Source organism: Pundamilia nyererei, unplaced genomic scaffold (genome assembly GCF_000239375.1).
Source record: "Pundamilia nyererei isolate P.nyererei 1_Seehausen unplaced genomic scaffold, PunNye1.0 scaffold00157, whole genome shotgun sequence".
In the NCBI taxonomy this organism is placed as follows: Eukaryota; Metazoa; Chordata; class Actinopteri; order Cichliformes; family Cichlidae; genus Pundamilia; species Pundamilia nyererei.
Window position 1 is genome coordinate 903609 of NW_005187558.1, and position 15554 is coordinate 919162.

Consider the following 15554-nt stretch of genomic DNA (forward strand, 5'->3'; position numbering starts at 1 on the left):
ATATGTATTCCCCCAAACTTCAACACAATAGTTGATATATGAAAAAAACAAAGAAAAATATAAAATACGCATTGTTTTATAATTTAATAAATCTCTTATACTACCCAAAATATAAATACTTTTGACCATTTTCTTTCTAATATGTTCAATATGAGATTTCCATGTCAAATTCTGAATTCTTGAATCTCCTGTTAAGAAAAATTTAAAACTCTTGAGTAGTTTGAATGACGTTCATTAGACTTAACCTCTCGTCACTACACATAGAAGGCAGCTAAATTATTTTAATCATTTATGCACTCTGACTCTTCCCTACCAACCCACCAATAGCAAGATTTCCTCTTTCTACTAAACTAGCACGGTTTAACAATTCCTGTTTTACCGTACTTTAAAATGACATTTTTCCCACTGTTTCCCTGTTCAGCTCACCACATCCTGGTGGAGTTGGAAGTTTCGAAACTGGATAAGAGCGCTGAGATTGAAGTGACCCTGACAGCTGACATCCTGGAAACAAAGCAGATCCTCAGGCTGTAAGTATCACAAATACCATACGCATGTCATATTGCAAAGATCCTACTCTTTAAAGTTAATGAATAGTACAATATGTACAGTTGGATGTACTGTATTCAGTTCCATACCTAAAAAGAACAAATTAAAAAATTAGGAATGACCAAAACTCATCGCTAGCCGAAAAATCTGACTTTAAAAATGTCTGCATTCAGGATCTGAATCCCTGAACGTGCACTTTATTTGGTAAAGTATATCAACAGTTTCGGCGTTCCCAAAAAAGCATCTGTTCTTGATGTTGCGGATCCCACATGAGGTGACTGCATCATGTAGGTTTTGTACCTGTGCATCCTTGATCTCCACTTCTGTTACATCCCAAAGTGTCCTTCTGAATTCAGAGCAGGTTATGGTCTCATGAGCACGTCACTTTCATGAGACCCGTTTGAGAAAGCAGCTTTTTGCTTTGTGATGTTTAGCATTATCCTGCTGGAAGCTGCCATTAGAAGATGATAAGTTGGGGCTATATAATGATGCACATGTAGGCTGATGCTTATTTGGTATCAAGAGGCTCAAAGTGCCTAAATAGTTGATTGAAGACATACAGTAAAGGAAGGTGAGCTGAGATTTCAGTAACTGTTGAATAAGACCACATGATAAAAGATAGTTGTTCCTGTGTTTACAGAGACTAAAAGACAGTGATGAATATTGGTGGTATTTTCATACCAGTTTGCAGGTAAATTAAATTCAATAGGAATGTATTAGAAGTCATTCTTTGTAAGCAATTTTTGTGTATTGTTTTTTTTTGTGTTCACTTTTTATTTTATCAGATGTATTGTATGGGTAGAATAGTTCAGATGGGAAAAGTTTTGGGAAAACGTGTTTTCAGAGCACAAGTTTAGTGAGTTTAGTCATTTTTTTTATTAAATCTGAAGAATGGCACCACCTTTGTTTTAGCTGTGACTTCCCAGTATGATAAATGTTGATTGTGTGAAAGCGCCTGTCTCATCTTGTGTGGTTTATTATTTTCACATGCACTATATGTGTGTATTACAGTCAGACAGATACAACAGTGTACAGGACGGTGATGGCTCACTCTACCCCCCAGTGTGAAATCAGCTCCATCAGGCTGACAAACACAGGAGCTCGCTTCTACAGACAGGCAGAGATCCACGTCAAGTCTGTCTGTGTGACTGAGTTTCCCTCTCTCAGGTAGGACGCAGACACAACATGCACATAAATACAGTTCAGTTCAGCCGCCGGTCCTATTCTCATTGAAACAAATACTGGACTGCTTTTTTTAATATGTTCTGTAGCACATAAAAAGTCAAACACAACATTTACCAATGAATTTTAACAAGGCACGATTTACAGGCAAACACCTGTATGCTCAGCATATGCTACAATTGCTTATTCCATCCATCCTTTCCATTTTCTTAACTTATTAGGGTCATCTGGAGTTTATCCCTGCTGTCTTTGGATGATAAATTTGCCAAAATATGTAAACACACAGCTTCAGTTTGTTGTTATTGCAGTTTCCTGTTACAGTACTTTGGACAAACAGAAGCAAACGTTGCTGCAATGAGTCAATGAAGGTATAGTTTTCAGCAATACATGTTGTTGTTTTGTCACCCAAAGCCTTACAGCAAATTGCTCTACAGAAATGCCAGCGATGGTGTTCTCTCTTTAGGTAATTAAGAAACAGGGTAAACGGACATACTAGAGAATAGTGTCAGGTCTGTCAGCTGTTTAATGTGCCAGTCCTGCAGTCTGCTGAAAGGTTATGTCATGATATGAGAGAGAGTTGAAACCAGACCGTGCCAGTAACACACAGTGTTGTCCAAAATGTAAAATCCATTCATTCTGTCCTTTTTGTCCCACCCTTAGGTTGGCATAAACCTGAAATGACCCTGAAATGAGTAGTTTACAGAGCATTACTGTTCCTCAGAGATCACCAGTGGGCGGCCTTCTCTTTGTGATCAGTAGCTGGAAGTTGAGTTACTTGAGCTTCAGATCAAATCTAACCTTTTGCAGAAAGTGTGAATTTGGCCAGTATCAAAAATGTGCTTAAAGTTGCTTAAATAGTTCTTTATTTCACTTTGGGGAGTGTAGAGAGCTGACCACATGATTCATGATTGCGCCATCTCGTCTCTCACCCCAGTGTTTCCTGTTTATCTCGCCTCTCTTTCTATGAACAAAAAAGGCTAACAGGCCAACATTAATCGTCCTAAAAATCAGTATTTGGACACTGACACCATGTTTGTAATTTTGCCTCTGTACACCACCACAAGGGACTTTAAATCAATCAAGATATGATTGTAGTGCAGACTTACAGCCATTTTCAGAAGCTGAAAAGTAATTGGACAAACTAATATAATTTTAAATATAAGGACTGTTTTTAATACTCTATGAAAATCCTTTGTGGTCAATGACTGCCTAAAGTGTAGGACTCATGGACATTACCAAAGCCTACAGCTGCCTTCAGATGCTGCTTCTTTGTGAGTGTCTTTGCATTTAGTTTTATCTTCAGTAACTCAAAAGCTACATGCTACAGAGTCTACAGAACTGTGCAGACTCTTTCAGATGTTTTTCTAATCGGTCTAATCTGGCCTTACTGTTCTTGAGAATAATCAGTGGTTTGCACCTTTTTTGTATTTCCATTCATGAAGGTCGACTTTGACAGTTATTTGCAGCGGTGCACATACAGTGGGGCAAAAAAGTATTTAGTCAGCCACCGATTGTGCAAGTTCCCCCACCTAAAATGATGACAGAGGTCAGTAATTTGCACCAGAGGTACACTTCAACTGTGAGAGACAGAATGTGAAAAAAAATCCATGAATCCACATGGTAGGATTTGTAAAGAATTTATTCGTAAATCAGGGTGGAAAATAAGTATTTGGTCACCTCAAACAAGGAAAATCTCTGGCTCTCACAGACCTGTAACGTCTTCTGTAAGAAGCTTTTCTGTCCCCCACTCGTTACCTGTATGAATGGCACCTGTTTGAACTCATCATCTGTATAAAAGACACCTGTCCACAGCCTCAAACAGTCAGACTCCAAACGCCGCCATGGCCAAGACCAAAGAGCTTTCGAAGGACACCAGGAAAAGTATTGTAGACCTGCACCAGACTGGGAAGAGTGAATCTACAATAGGCAAGCAGCTTGGTGTGAAAACATCAACTGTGGGAGCAATCATCAGAAAATGGAAGACATACAAGACCACTGATAATCTCCCTCGATCTGGGGCTCCACGCAAGATCTCATCCCGTGGGGTCAAAATGATCATGAGAACGGTGAGCAAAGATCCCAGAACCACACGGGGGGACCTGGTGAATGACCTGCAGAGAGCTGGGACCAAAGTAACAAAGGTCACCATCAGTAACACACTACAACGGCAGGGAATCAAATCCCGCAGTGCCAGACGTGTTCCGCTGCTGAAGCCAGTGCATGTCCAGGCCCGTCTGAAGTTTGCCAGAGAGCACATGGATGATACAGCAGAGGATTGGGAGAATGTCATGTGGTCAGATGAAACCAAAGTAGAACTTTTTGGTATAAACTCAACTCGTCGTGTTTGGAGGAAGAAGAATACTGAGTTGCATCCCAAGAACACCATACCTGCTGTGAAGCATGGGGGTGGAAACATCATGCTATGGGGCTGTTTTTCTGCCAAGGGGACAGGACGACTGATCCGTGTTAAGGACAGAATGAATGGGGCCATGTATCGTGAGATTTTAAGCCAAAACCTCCTTCCATCAGTGAGAACTCTGAAGATGAAACGAGGCTGGGTCTTCCAACATGACAATGATCCAAAACACACCGCCCGGGCAACAAAGGAGTGGCTCCGTAAGAAGCATTTGAAAGTCCTGGAGTGGCCTAGCCAGTCTCCAGACCTCAACCCCATAGAAAATCTGTGGCGGGAGTTGAAAGTCCGTGTTGCTTGGCGACAGCCCCAAAACATCACTGCTCTCGAGAAGATCTGCATGGAGGAATGGGCCAAAATACCAGCTACTGTGTGTGCAAACCTGGTAAAGACCTATAGTAAACGTTTGACCTCTGTAACATAACCTTTGTTGGCAATAACAAAGTATTGAGTTGTATTTTTGTTATTGACCAAATACTTATTTTCCACCCTGATTTACGAATAAATTCTTTACAAATCCTACCATGTGGATTCATGGATTTTTTTTTTCACATTCTGTCTCTCACAGTTGAAGTGTACCTCTGGTGCAAATTACTGACCTCTGTCATCATTTTAGGTGGGGGAACTTGCACAATCGGTGGCTGACTAAATACTTTTTTGCCCCACTGTAAGTGGTCCGCAGGTGTGCATGCGCTGTCAAAATAAAAGCCGCGCACCAGATAAAAAATTGCAACGCGCGTTTGTGTGCATGTAAAAGGCAGTGTTTTTGTCCGCTACCGTGGGATTTTCACGGCATATTCTGCACCACATCTCTATGTGTTCATCATTTGTTTGAAACCAGCTCACCTCCTGCAACCACTTTTCTGAGAATACGCGCTTCTTTTGCGGTTCGGACTCCTTCTGACATTTCTTTGGAGGTGGAGGAACACCAAAGTAACTGCTTAAAGGAGTTAATAGAGTTTAAGAGAGGAGGAAATGTCTGTCCTCCTCCAGAAAATCTTATGTACGCAATCGCGCGTTGCAACTTCTTATCTGGTGCGCGTCTTTTATTTTGACAGCGCATGTGCACCTGCGGACCACTTATGTGCACCCCTGGTTATGTGTCTACCTCCCTGAGAGTGTTCTTGACTCAGATGTTTTTCTTTACCTTGATAATAATTTTCCAGTCATCTACTTCTTCTGTCTTCCATGGTCTTTTGCTGGTACTGCTGATTGGGCAGTAAAGTCCTCCTTTATTTGTTTAAGATCATTTCTAAAAAAAAATTCTTTCTTCTTCAAATTTTCAAATGCTAGACTGGTGAGCTGTCCAGGGTGCACCTCGCTTCTCTCCCTGTGATAGCTGAGATGCTGGCATAGTCTCCAGGATCTGCTTAATTTGTCATGGAATTGTAGGAAACTGAGCTCATTTGGCCATAAAAACTGTTTATCAATTGTCCAGTTACTTTTGAGCCTCAGAAAATGGGCACTACATATAAAAATGTCAGTGATTCCTAAACAGTTACTGGATTCTTACAATGAATATGCTACATATATTCACTTGGACTAAAGTCTGTTTTGCACAAATGTGTGTTTTTGTTTTTATTCTTTCAGGCGCAAAGATCCTGTGTGTGTGAACAACATCAACATCAAACGGGGAGCTCGGTGGTCCCACGACCTTGTGCAGTTGTGTGACTTCTAAAGAGAATGATCTCCTCGACAACAATTGAAGCAAGTGCATAGTGTGCAGCAATCTGACCTATGAAGATACTAACACAGAGATGGTTTCACATTTTTATACCTTGTTTAATTTTGAGAAAATATCATTGGAGTTCAACCTCAGGGGGCGGAGCCTTATATTTTCTAACATCATGACTAAAACTGGGGGGAAAAAAGGTTATTTACATTATCAGTATTTCTGGTACAATATTATTAATATTATAATTATCTTTCTTTTTTGCCTATACTCACTAAAGCGTTGAAGTGTTAATGAAACCAAACAGTCTAGTTTCACATCCTAAACCCTTGTTTTTTGTTCTTTTAGCATTAAATGCAGCAACAAACTCTTAACCATGTCTTTCTTTTCTCCTGATTTCAGGGCTAAAAGGATTTGTCCTTTTGCACTGAGGTGAATCTGTGTGTACTTTGACTTTTTGGGGGTGGAACATAAATCATTTTGAGCATCATCACAGTGCTACATAGTGCGGTTGGGACAGATATGACAGGAAGCTAACAGTCAGAAAATAAACAACTTAAATCATCTGGAGAAATCTTGGCCCCATGAAAGAATGTTTTCTAAATACTTAGACTTCATTTTAGTCTCATCACTCGTCTTTTGAATTCAATAACACACAAATACCGTGATTCACATTATGCCTGTGTATTAAACACACCAATGTTTAAAAACATTTTTAAAAAATCAGGCTTCTAATATATATCACCAGAGATCATGTAAAAGGATGAATTTGGTAATCTGATCACCAATCTAAACATGACACATCAAAACATTGCAGTGAAATGGTAGAAGACAACAGAACCAGTTGGCAGGTAAAATGTTCCAGACAGGTCTGAAAAGATCAAAGATACAAAGCCAAATGCTTTCCAGAGCTTGAAGGAAGATTTGATTGTAATGTACATCTGCCAATGTTAAGCTGTTTCATAACTTAAATCATGTATTGTCAAAGCTATTTAAAATCAGACCCAGAAAATGTGCAGCAACCCTCCTACATTACATCAACATTCATTAAAATAATTATTATTTATTTGTGAAGCAAATTTCCAAAGTGAAATGTAACATTAAATCACGTGAAAATCAAATCTGAATAAAAAACAGTTCCAATCTGAAATGTAAGCAAATTTAGTCACATAATATGAAATGACATTTTAGACATCAAATGTGCTGGTAGGTAACAAAGTGAAGGCTGCCTGTCCTCAGTTCTACAGTGCCAATCAATATGATAGTGTAAATATGATTTTATTTGGGGCCTAATTCATAGATGAGGACATAATATATCAGCAAGATAGCATGTCTGCTGGAGAGATGTTTCTCTGAGTCTTTTAAATTGTTAAACATTTGATTTTATAGTCTACTGTATTTAAAATGTTAAAGGCAGATTTCAGACTCGTGGTACAGAGGCCATGAAAGATCAGATACACTGCAACTGAAGAAAACACCAGCAAATGGAAAAATGTAGCAAAAGCACAAAAAAACACAATGGAAGCGCTAATTAGCATTAGCAAAACAGAAAAAAATAAAGTGGAAAAACACTGCAAAAGCTTACCAAAACAACAACAAAAAATACCCTCACAAAATACTGTTTTTTGGAAGACATTAAAGTGACAGAATAGCTGCAAAAGTGCCAAGCTAACAGTCAACAGCTAATAGCAAACATGTCGCTACAGTATTACATGAATCATGCAATTAAAACACACATTACCTGGATCATTTTCTCCCTCACAACAGAAATAAGTTTTTGTTTGCTGAAGAGATTTACCACTGAAACATTTTTCAATGGGGTCAGTAACATCGCAAGCAAAATAATACGAGAAGGCCCAAATTGAGATTCACTAGCTTAGCTGTAATTGCATTACATGCTAATTAGCATAAAAATATTAATTGTGAAGCATAATTTTGGCTGTTTCACACACACAATTGACCATGTGCACCGTGTACTGTGGCCGTAGGATCACTGCAAAATTTTACAACAAAATAACCGGCGCACAATGAACCTGACTTATGCTACTATGGCTAGTAGCAAACATGTATTTATAGTACCGTATGAAGCATGCGATTAAAACACATTACCTTCCAACTTTTCTCCCTCACAACACAAATAAATTTTCCGCTTCTTTTAAACGAGTCTCAGTGCAATCCTTCATGTTTAGGTTTCTGTCACTTTCACAAATTATTGTCTCCCAAAAAACACTTATGTTGTGAGATTTTGTTTTTTTCTACTTTAATATCTGTTGAGTTTTATTCACTTCCTTCATGTTTTATTCAACTTCTGTGTTTTGTTTTGGCTTTTTGCAGCATTTTTGTGCTTGCCAGTGTTGTCTTAGGTTGTAGGTCATTTACGCTCTCAGGGTCACTGTATTTTGGGATAGCATGGCCTAAAGGCCTAAAGACTAAATGGTAACAAGGAAAATGTTAACACTCCTAAATAAAATGTCAAACTGTTAAAAGATGTCAGTAAGGTTTGTTGTATGACTTAAATTTGAATTCAAATAGTTAAATGTTAAGAATTTATATTCTTCATACTCTGAACTGAAGAACAGGAACAGAGAAAGAGGAGGAGATGGTATGGTAGTTTTTCCAGGAGAGACGTCTCACAGTTTAGGGGTTTCAGTGGGAGCCAGCGGCGCTCTGACCCTCTGGAATCGAGGTGGTAGATTCCCATCACCTCCTGCAAAGCCAACATCAAAGCTTAAATTTAGTTCCATTAAGTTAAGATGGATGCGATCTTGCAGCAAACTCGTGTCCACACCAATTTCCTAATTGCATTACAGATGACGAAAACATGTTGCGCTCCTATAAAGTGAAACAGTAATAAGTAGCAAACTAGAGATACCCTTGTAACAGGATCACACGTGGCATGATGTCAGGTTCTTGGATACCAACTGGCTGCTGAGAGAAGTTTAAGGGATGTCTGCCAAAAAAGCCTTACTAGTAGACAGAGTGCATTGGGTTGTAGTGGATCCCTTGACAAGCACTAGATTTTTGCAGCAGTGTTGTTTCCTTGGTGAAACTAAATGTCGGTCTTATTTCTATTTTAGACGTGGTTGGCTTTTTTTTTCTCAGTTAATTTGTGGTTAGATTTAGGCACCAAAACCACTAGGACCTTTTCATGATGTTAACCAGCTGTTAGGAAGCTTTTCTGTCATAAAACTCTAAAGGCAAAAACACCCACCAATTGTTACCTTTGGCCTTCGTTTTGATGTAAGCCACACAGATGTAACAGTTCTTGCACAGATGAGATGAAATCTGTCTCAGTGTGTGCCAAAATACTCAAAGCTACCTTTGTAGTTCCTTGTATAGTGTCCTCAGGAAACACTCATTTAAACTGGAGTTTAACTGATAGTCAGCAGTTTGTTACTTGTAGGATATGAGAACATATTTCTAAGTTTAACTTCGTCCAGACAAGGTGGGCACCTCTGTGCTGGGTCCTGGCCATGATTTATTTTTTTTGTTAAATGCAGCTGGTGCAGTTTTTCAAGGATTATCAAGGATGACACATTCATTGAATTAACCCCCCCCCCCTTCTTTTTATAGGTTCAACAGCTTCCTTGTCACTGACTCTTACCCGCCTCCAATTTATATTTTAAATTTTCTCATTAATTGCAAGAAAAATTGTCAATATTTGATTGCCCCAAGTGTTTCTTTTCTGTGATACCCAAGGTCGTCCAATCTAGCGCTACAGTTTTGCAGTACAAAGAGACACTGTGGCACTAAGTCAGGGGCGGGGAACTCCAGGCCTCAAGGGCCGGTGTCCTGCAGGTTTTAGATGTGTCCTTAATCCAACACAGCTGATCTAAATGGCTAAATTACTTCCAGAAGCCTGGTAATGAACTAATCATTTGATTCAGGTGTGTTGACCCAGGGTGAGATCTGAAACCTGCAGGGACATCGGCCCTTGAGGCCTGGAGTTCCCCAAAACTGCTGCAAGGAGTCACGGGTGCAAATAATACCAGAAGAACCAAACTGAGATTCCCTAGGTTGGTCATAATTTCATTAAATGCTAATTAACTTAACTATATAGAATTGACTATGTGCCCCCTATGGTCACTGCACTAGCTGCCTTGATGCCCTTATCATGTAGGTTATAAAACAAAATAACGGGCATGCATTAAACCTTTCCATTTGTCTAGGTTCAAAAGCAGGGCTGGGCAACTCCAGGCCTCGAGGGCCAGTGTCCTGCAGGTTTTAGATCTCACCCTGGGTCAACAGACCTGAATCAAATGATTAGTTCATTAGCAGGCCTCTGGAGAACTTCAAGGCATCTTGAGGAGATAATTTAGCCATTTGAATCAGCTGTGTTGGATCAAGGGCGCATCTAAAACCTGCAGGACACCGGCCCTCGAGGTCTGGAGTTCGAGACCCCTGTTCAAAAGGTTGTTGACCCTTTTCCCTCTTGAATACTTGAGTGGATTTTAGCATTTACACTCTCAAGAAACTACTGTGCTTGCCTGTAAATAGCCAGACACTACACGGCAAATATCTGCAGTATACTTGTTCTGTGTTCATATTATTAATGTCATGAATGTGAATGTTGAATGCTGGTCACTGCCTGCTGTGATTCAGAGGAGCAAACGGCTTATGTTTTTCTTCAGTTCCATTTCAGAGTTTACGGTTGCTCATCCACTCACACACAGACCCACAGATGCGATGACTATGATACATTTGCGTGCAAGAAGAGGATTTCTTTCCTTGTAGTGTCCTGATTTTTGAAATTTTGTGAGCATATGATTGCTTGTCCAACCCGCTTTGAAGTCATTGACTCCAATCTGAACTGAGAGGTATGCTGCAGCTATGACAGATTTGACCTGCTGCTTCACAGCTGCTGTGCAACCCAAGCCTGACACTGACTCCACTGTCCAGCTGTGAAACGTGATCCTCCACCTGTGATTGGGCAGGGCAGACAGAGATGGAGGGGAGGGGTGAACAGATAAGCAGACAGAAAGCCAAAGGGTGGGGACACTGGATTAATAGCATGGCACGGAATTTTCTGAACATCCCCTAAATTTACAAGCTCTAATCCTCGTCAGATAAGGACACAGCTGGTGCCTGCCCAACCTCAACAAAGCCTCATCATCATGTAATGAGACAGATGAGAAAGTAAAGAAACAATTCCCCACAGACACACACACACAGAAAATACACCCACACACAGGGCCCGATCGACTGTCTACAACCACAGTGGGCCCACTCTATGTTCATTTGTTAAAGTGTTTTCACTATTTACAGAGAACAAGTTTAACTCTGCTAACTGTGCCAGACATAACTAAGCATGTGAGCTGCGTGGCCAAAGCACACTAATGCATAGCAGCTGGCAGGGAGGGAGTTCTGATTTTAAAGCATGGGAGGAGGCCAGCAGAAAAGAATTCCAGCCACCATTTAATGGCAATCTACCATGAGCATGAACTAGTTAGAAAGTTTTTAACAAAAAAAATACAAGTGCAATGATTAGTCAGATTTATTGTATATGTTGAATACTTTTAAATGCAAAAGAATTCCTCTCAAGATAAATGAAAAAAGGGGAAAAGAGTCAACTTTAGAGCAAAACGACCTTTTAAATCACCTGTTTCGCTAGTGCTGGATGATGTGATGGTGCATTAAATGTTGGCTAAATTAAGCGATCCAAACTATTAACTGTGTGCTAGCTGTAATTTTTTTTTTCTAATTGATAAGCCTTCAATTTGACCTAATCTTAGCACATTTGCTAATAATGCACATGTATCTATTTAATAATAGAAAAACGTGTCCAGTTGTCAAGGATTTACAGACCTTTGATTTGATTTTTTATGTTTAAGTAGAAACACCTTCACTTGAATTTCCAAGCTTCTGTTTCTGAGGTCAAAAAAATGAACCTCATAAATGTGATTTTCTTTTTAGGATATTCTTAGGTCATATATACACACATACTTTTCACATATGTACTTTAACACAAAAGAATACATATGTAATACAAAGTCTTATATGTATAACTTTACATGTAAAACTTTTATGCACTTTCAAAGTAAAAGTATTTATTATTCCCTTCCCTTCAGTGTGTTAATGATATAATTATTAACAATAATATTATAATTTATTGTTATTAATCCATGAACATCTAGGCAGAATATTGGATGGCTGAGACTTGTCAGATTTTATATAATTAACCTTTGAATGTGTTTTTGGGTCATTTGAGCTGTTGATCTGTCGTAATGTAAATAAGGTAAAATTAAAACCACACTAATTCTTGTTAAATGCAGTGAAAATGGAAATACTTAAAATGAATGTACAACCAAAGCAAACACTCAAATGGACTCATATTTTTATTCTGAGACTCTACTAGAGTAGATTTTCCTTGTTTACACATCAAAATAATTCATATTTATAGTTGTGGTCAGAAGTTTACATACACTCAACATGGGCTTGATGTCGAGGCAGATGTGAACTGTTATTTTTCCAGGGTAGAATTGCTCTTTAATGTTTTTTTACAAAACAAGAATTGGATGGATTGTTTTTTGTTTTTGTTTTTTCTCTAATCAACATATGGTTAAAAGTTAAAAGTTTAATCTCAACCAGATGCTTTTGGTAGCTTCTCACATATAACTATGTGGATATGTGACCACTCTTCTTGTCAGACTTGGTAGAGTTCATTGAAATTGGTTGGTGTCTTGGCACAGACCCAGTTTTTAAGTGTATTCAACAAATTTCAAAAGTTGAGGTCAAGGCTTTGGGAAAGCCATTCCAGAAACTTAATGGAGCAATTTCTAAACAACTGCAGATTCCAGGATCATCAGTTCAAAGAACAGTCCCAAAGTACAAGCTGTTCCCCTTTTTCAAGTTACAGAGCACTTTGAGTGCTCAAGTGAAAGTGGAAGCAATATATAAGAACCAGACCATTTATTCAATGTGTCATCGTGTTGCCAAGCTCTGGAAGTAAACTGCAAACTGTTAACCAACTTCCTCTCATCTCAGGGTCAGGGTCATGACCAAAAGGAAGCCTTGCTCCAAAATGAGCTTGACTGAAATTTGCAGCTTCTCACATAAAAAAGCCAAAGTTTTTTGTTCAGACGAGACAAAGATTAAACTATTTTTCCACAATGATGAGGTATGTTTACAGGAGTCACAAGGTTTTCAGACCTAAAGACACTTTACCAACTGTCAACCAAGATGGTTGGACCATCATGTGAAATAATAAACAAGGAAGAGTATCTCCAGATTCTTCAACTTCAACTTGGAAGGGATAAATCAGGCTAACATTAAGATTCTGGAATGGACTTCAACCTCAACCTCATGCTTAATGGTCAGATCCATGCCAGGATATTAAGCAATTTAAATTCAGCCAGAAAGGTGGTCAAATACCCAACCAGAACTGTGCCAGAAGCTTGTCAATGGGTTGTATGTATCCAAAATTCAAAGTTGTGCACCCAATTCTTGTTTTTGATTGTCATTAAAGACGTGTGCTGTACAATCATTCCACTCTGGAAAAAAAAAATCAAGCCCAAATTACCATGCCCATGATGCCTGGATATAAACTTTAGAATTGAGTTCAGTTTTATTTTTATATGGAACCAAATCACAACAGCAGTCATCTCAAGGTGCTTTATCTTGAAAGGTAAAGACCCTACAAAAATCCAAACACATCTGTATCCTTGTATCTTTCACTGGGCCTTTGTGCAGCCCCTCAGTTCATCCACGCTCTGAAACAAGTTGTTTTAGTGCCTGACTGGCTACTCCTCACAAACAGAAGGTTTAAACAGCACATGGGTGGGACTACGATAACCATATTATGAATATGTTCTCTCTTTGACATCATAAAGATCCACGATGGGTAAAACTTCTTGCCCTCAACTTTTGACTCACAAGGATTACCTGATGACTTTCTCATTTGAGACTTGTTTAATAAGAGCATCCGCCATCTACCAACATATATATGACAAAAATGAGGAGTAAGAGTAATAGGTCCACTAATGTTGAATAAAATAATGATTATATTAATTATCATATCAGTCATTATCATTATAATGATTAATATGATTATATTGCAACACAAAGCCGGGTTAGTAACAAATGTGTACCACAAGCCTTCCATGCACACACACCACCCCATGCAACCCTTCGCCCAGGTGCGGTACTTACATGTAGCTTAAGTGGTGCCCCCGTGTGTTAGCTCCAGCACCCTCCCTCTCTACCTCAAATATTCCCTCTCACTGCCATAATCCGTTAAGGAGCCCGCCACATCAGCAAAGTCCTCCAGGACTAGGCTGGTGGAGTCCTCACCGATGGGCAGCTCCGGGTCAGACGCCCAGGAAGGGTGATAAGGGTCATGCAAGGGTTCTTCCACGGCTGTCTTCATTGGTCCCTGAGGTTTGGGCTGGAGAGGCTGAGGTTTAGATCTGTCAGGCATCTGGTAGGTGAGCTCTGGGTCTTGGCACTGCTGTTCAGTTTGTTGCTCCCTGGCAGGGCCTCCATCACTACCGCTGCCACCCTCACTGCCCTGCGAGGCAGGAGCCAGCACGTGGTAGAGGCTTGGCAGGCGGATGTCCAACAACACGCCACTTTTGATGTAGAGCTTGTTGTTGAGGTTGTAGAGCTTTTCAGCAATGTCGTGTCCCAGCATTACAGAGAAGAGACGGGCGATGTAGCGATCCTTTGATATCACCATGTAGAGGCGGCGGCGACGCCATGAGATGTAACGGGAATCTTCCTCTGCTGTCAGGGTCACCTGGGCAGAATGAATGACACACCATACTATCAGTGTATAAAAGAGGCACTTTAGAACATTTGACCACTATTAGCAGCATGGAACAACGTCATTAGAAGCTGGCTCTGGTTTTGCTTGCAAGCACTGGAGCAATAGCCTCACCGACATATTCTCATTCCCAAAGCACCGCATACTGACAAAGCTTCCAGGTAAAATAAATGTAAAGAAAGAAAGAAAGAAAGAAAGAAAGAAAGAAAGAAAGAAAGAAAGAAAGAAAGAAAGAAAAAGTGTAAGTGCCTGAAACCTCGATTCTTTTTAGTGACCATCAGGGGGCGACACCTAGTTGCAAAGAGAGTCCAGTTGCATAGATGTCTGTAAGAAAATGGACGTGTTTCAGATTTGTTTGGTGGCCTGAGAGGTCAAACACACTGCAACCCAAGAAAACACCAGCAAACAGAAAAACGCTACCAAAGCATACAAAACACAAGAGAAGTAATACTGTGGGAACATCTTTGCTATCAGTCGTTTAGTGTTAGCCTGTTCTGTCACTTATGCTGTGATTATTAATTCAACTTTTTTTAAATTCAGCTTCCTTTGCATTTGGAGTGTTTTCTATTTGACAACGTTTTCTTCGGTTGCAGTGCGTTTGATCTTTCAGAGTCACCGTAGCTTTGGGACTTCATTTTTTTAGGAGTTAATCGTCTCAGTCAGTTGTTTATTGCAGAACATTTTCTACATTTTAATGTCACATTTAAAGTAGAATAATTAATAGGTACACTTCATTTGTGGCTAACTCATTATTGATAAGTTGGATGTGAGTATTCCTGAGTTCCTCGGTCAGCGCCACCCCGATCTTATGACTTGTGCTTTAAAAGACTAAACAAAATAACAAGCCAATATTTATCAAAGTCTAATGCATAAATCAGAAGTCACACTGACTATCTTATAATAACTACTGCCTGCACAGCAGGTCACTTTGTGAATTATATTGAGTTTATGGACTACTCTGAGCCTGCTAAATGGGTAAT

The 15554-nt window shown here is 39.6% G+C and overlaps 2 protein-coding genes across 3 annotated transcripts in view; one reads left to right on the plus strand and one right to left on the minus strand.

Moving 5' to 3' along the window:
- The window catches only part of pla1a (phospholipase A1 member A), a 16470-nt gene extending 10283 nt beyond the window's left edge, over positions 1 to 6187 (plus strand). Inside the window, exons 9-11 of the mRNA XM_013913876.1 lie at positions 422 to 527; positions 1558 to 1713; positions 5732 to 6187. Coding sequence (XP_013769330.1) covers positions 422 to 527; positions 1558 to 1713; positions 5732 to 5819 — 350 coding nt within the window. The 3' untranslated portion in view covers positions 5820 to 6187. The remainder of the gene's footprint in view (positions 1 to 421; positions 528 to 1557; positions 1714 to 5731) is intronic.
- Positions 6188 to 7389: 1202 nt separating this feature from the next.
- The window catches only part of popdc2 (popeye domain cAMP effector 2), a 13403-nt gene continuing 5238 nt past the window's right edge, over positions 7390 to 15554 (minus strand). The window contains exons 3-4 of one of the 2 annotated variants that reach the window (XM_005745284.1): positions 14103 to 14547; positions 7390 to 8520 (exon numbers count right to left, since the gene is read on the minus strand). In XM_005745284.1, coding sequence (XP_005745341.1) covers positions 8444 to 8520; positions 14103 to 14547 — 522 coding nt within the window. In that variant the 3' untranslated portion in view covers positions 7390 to 8443. Of the gene's footprint in view, positions 8521 to 13961; positions 14548 to 15554 lie in introns of both variants that reach the window. The other variant, XM_005745283.1, reaches the window with a different exon arrangement.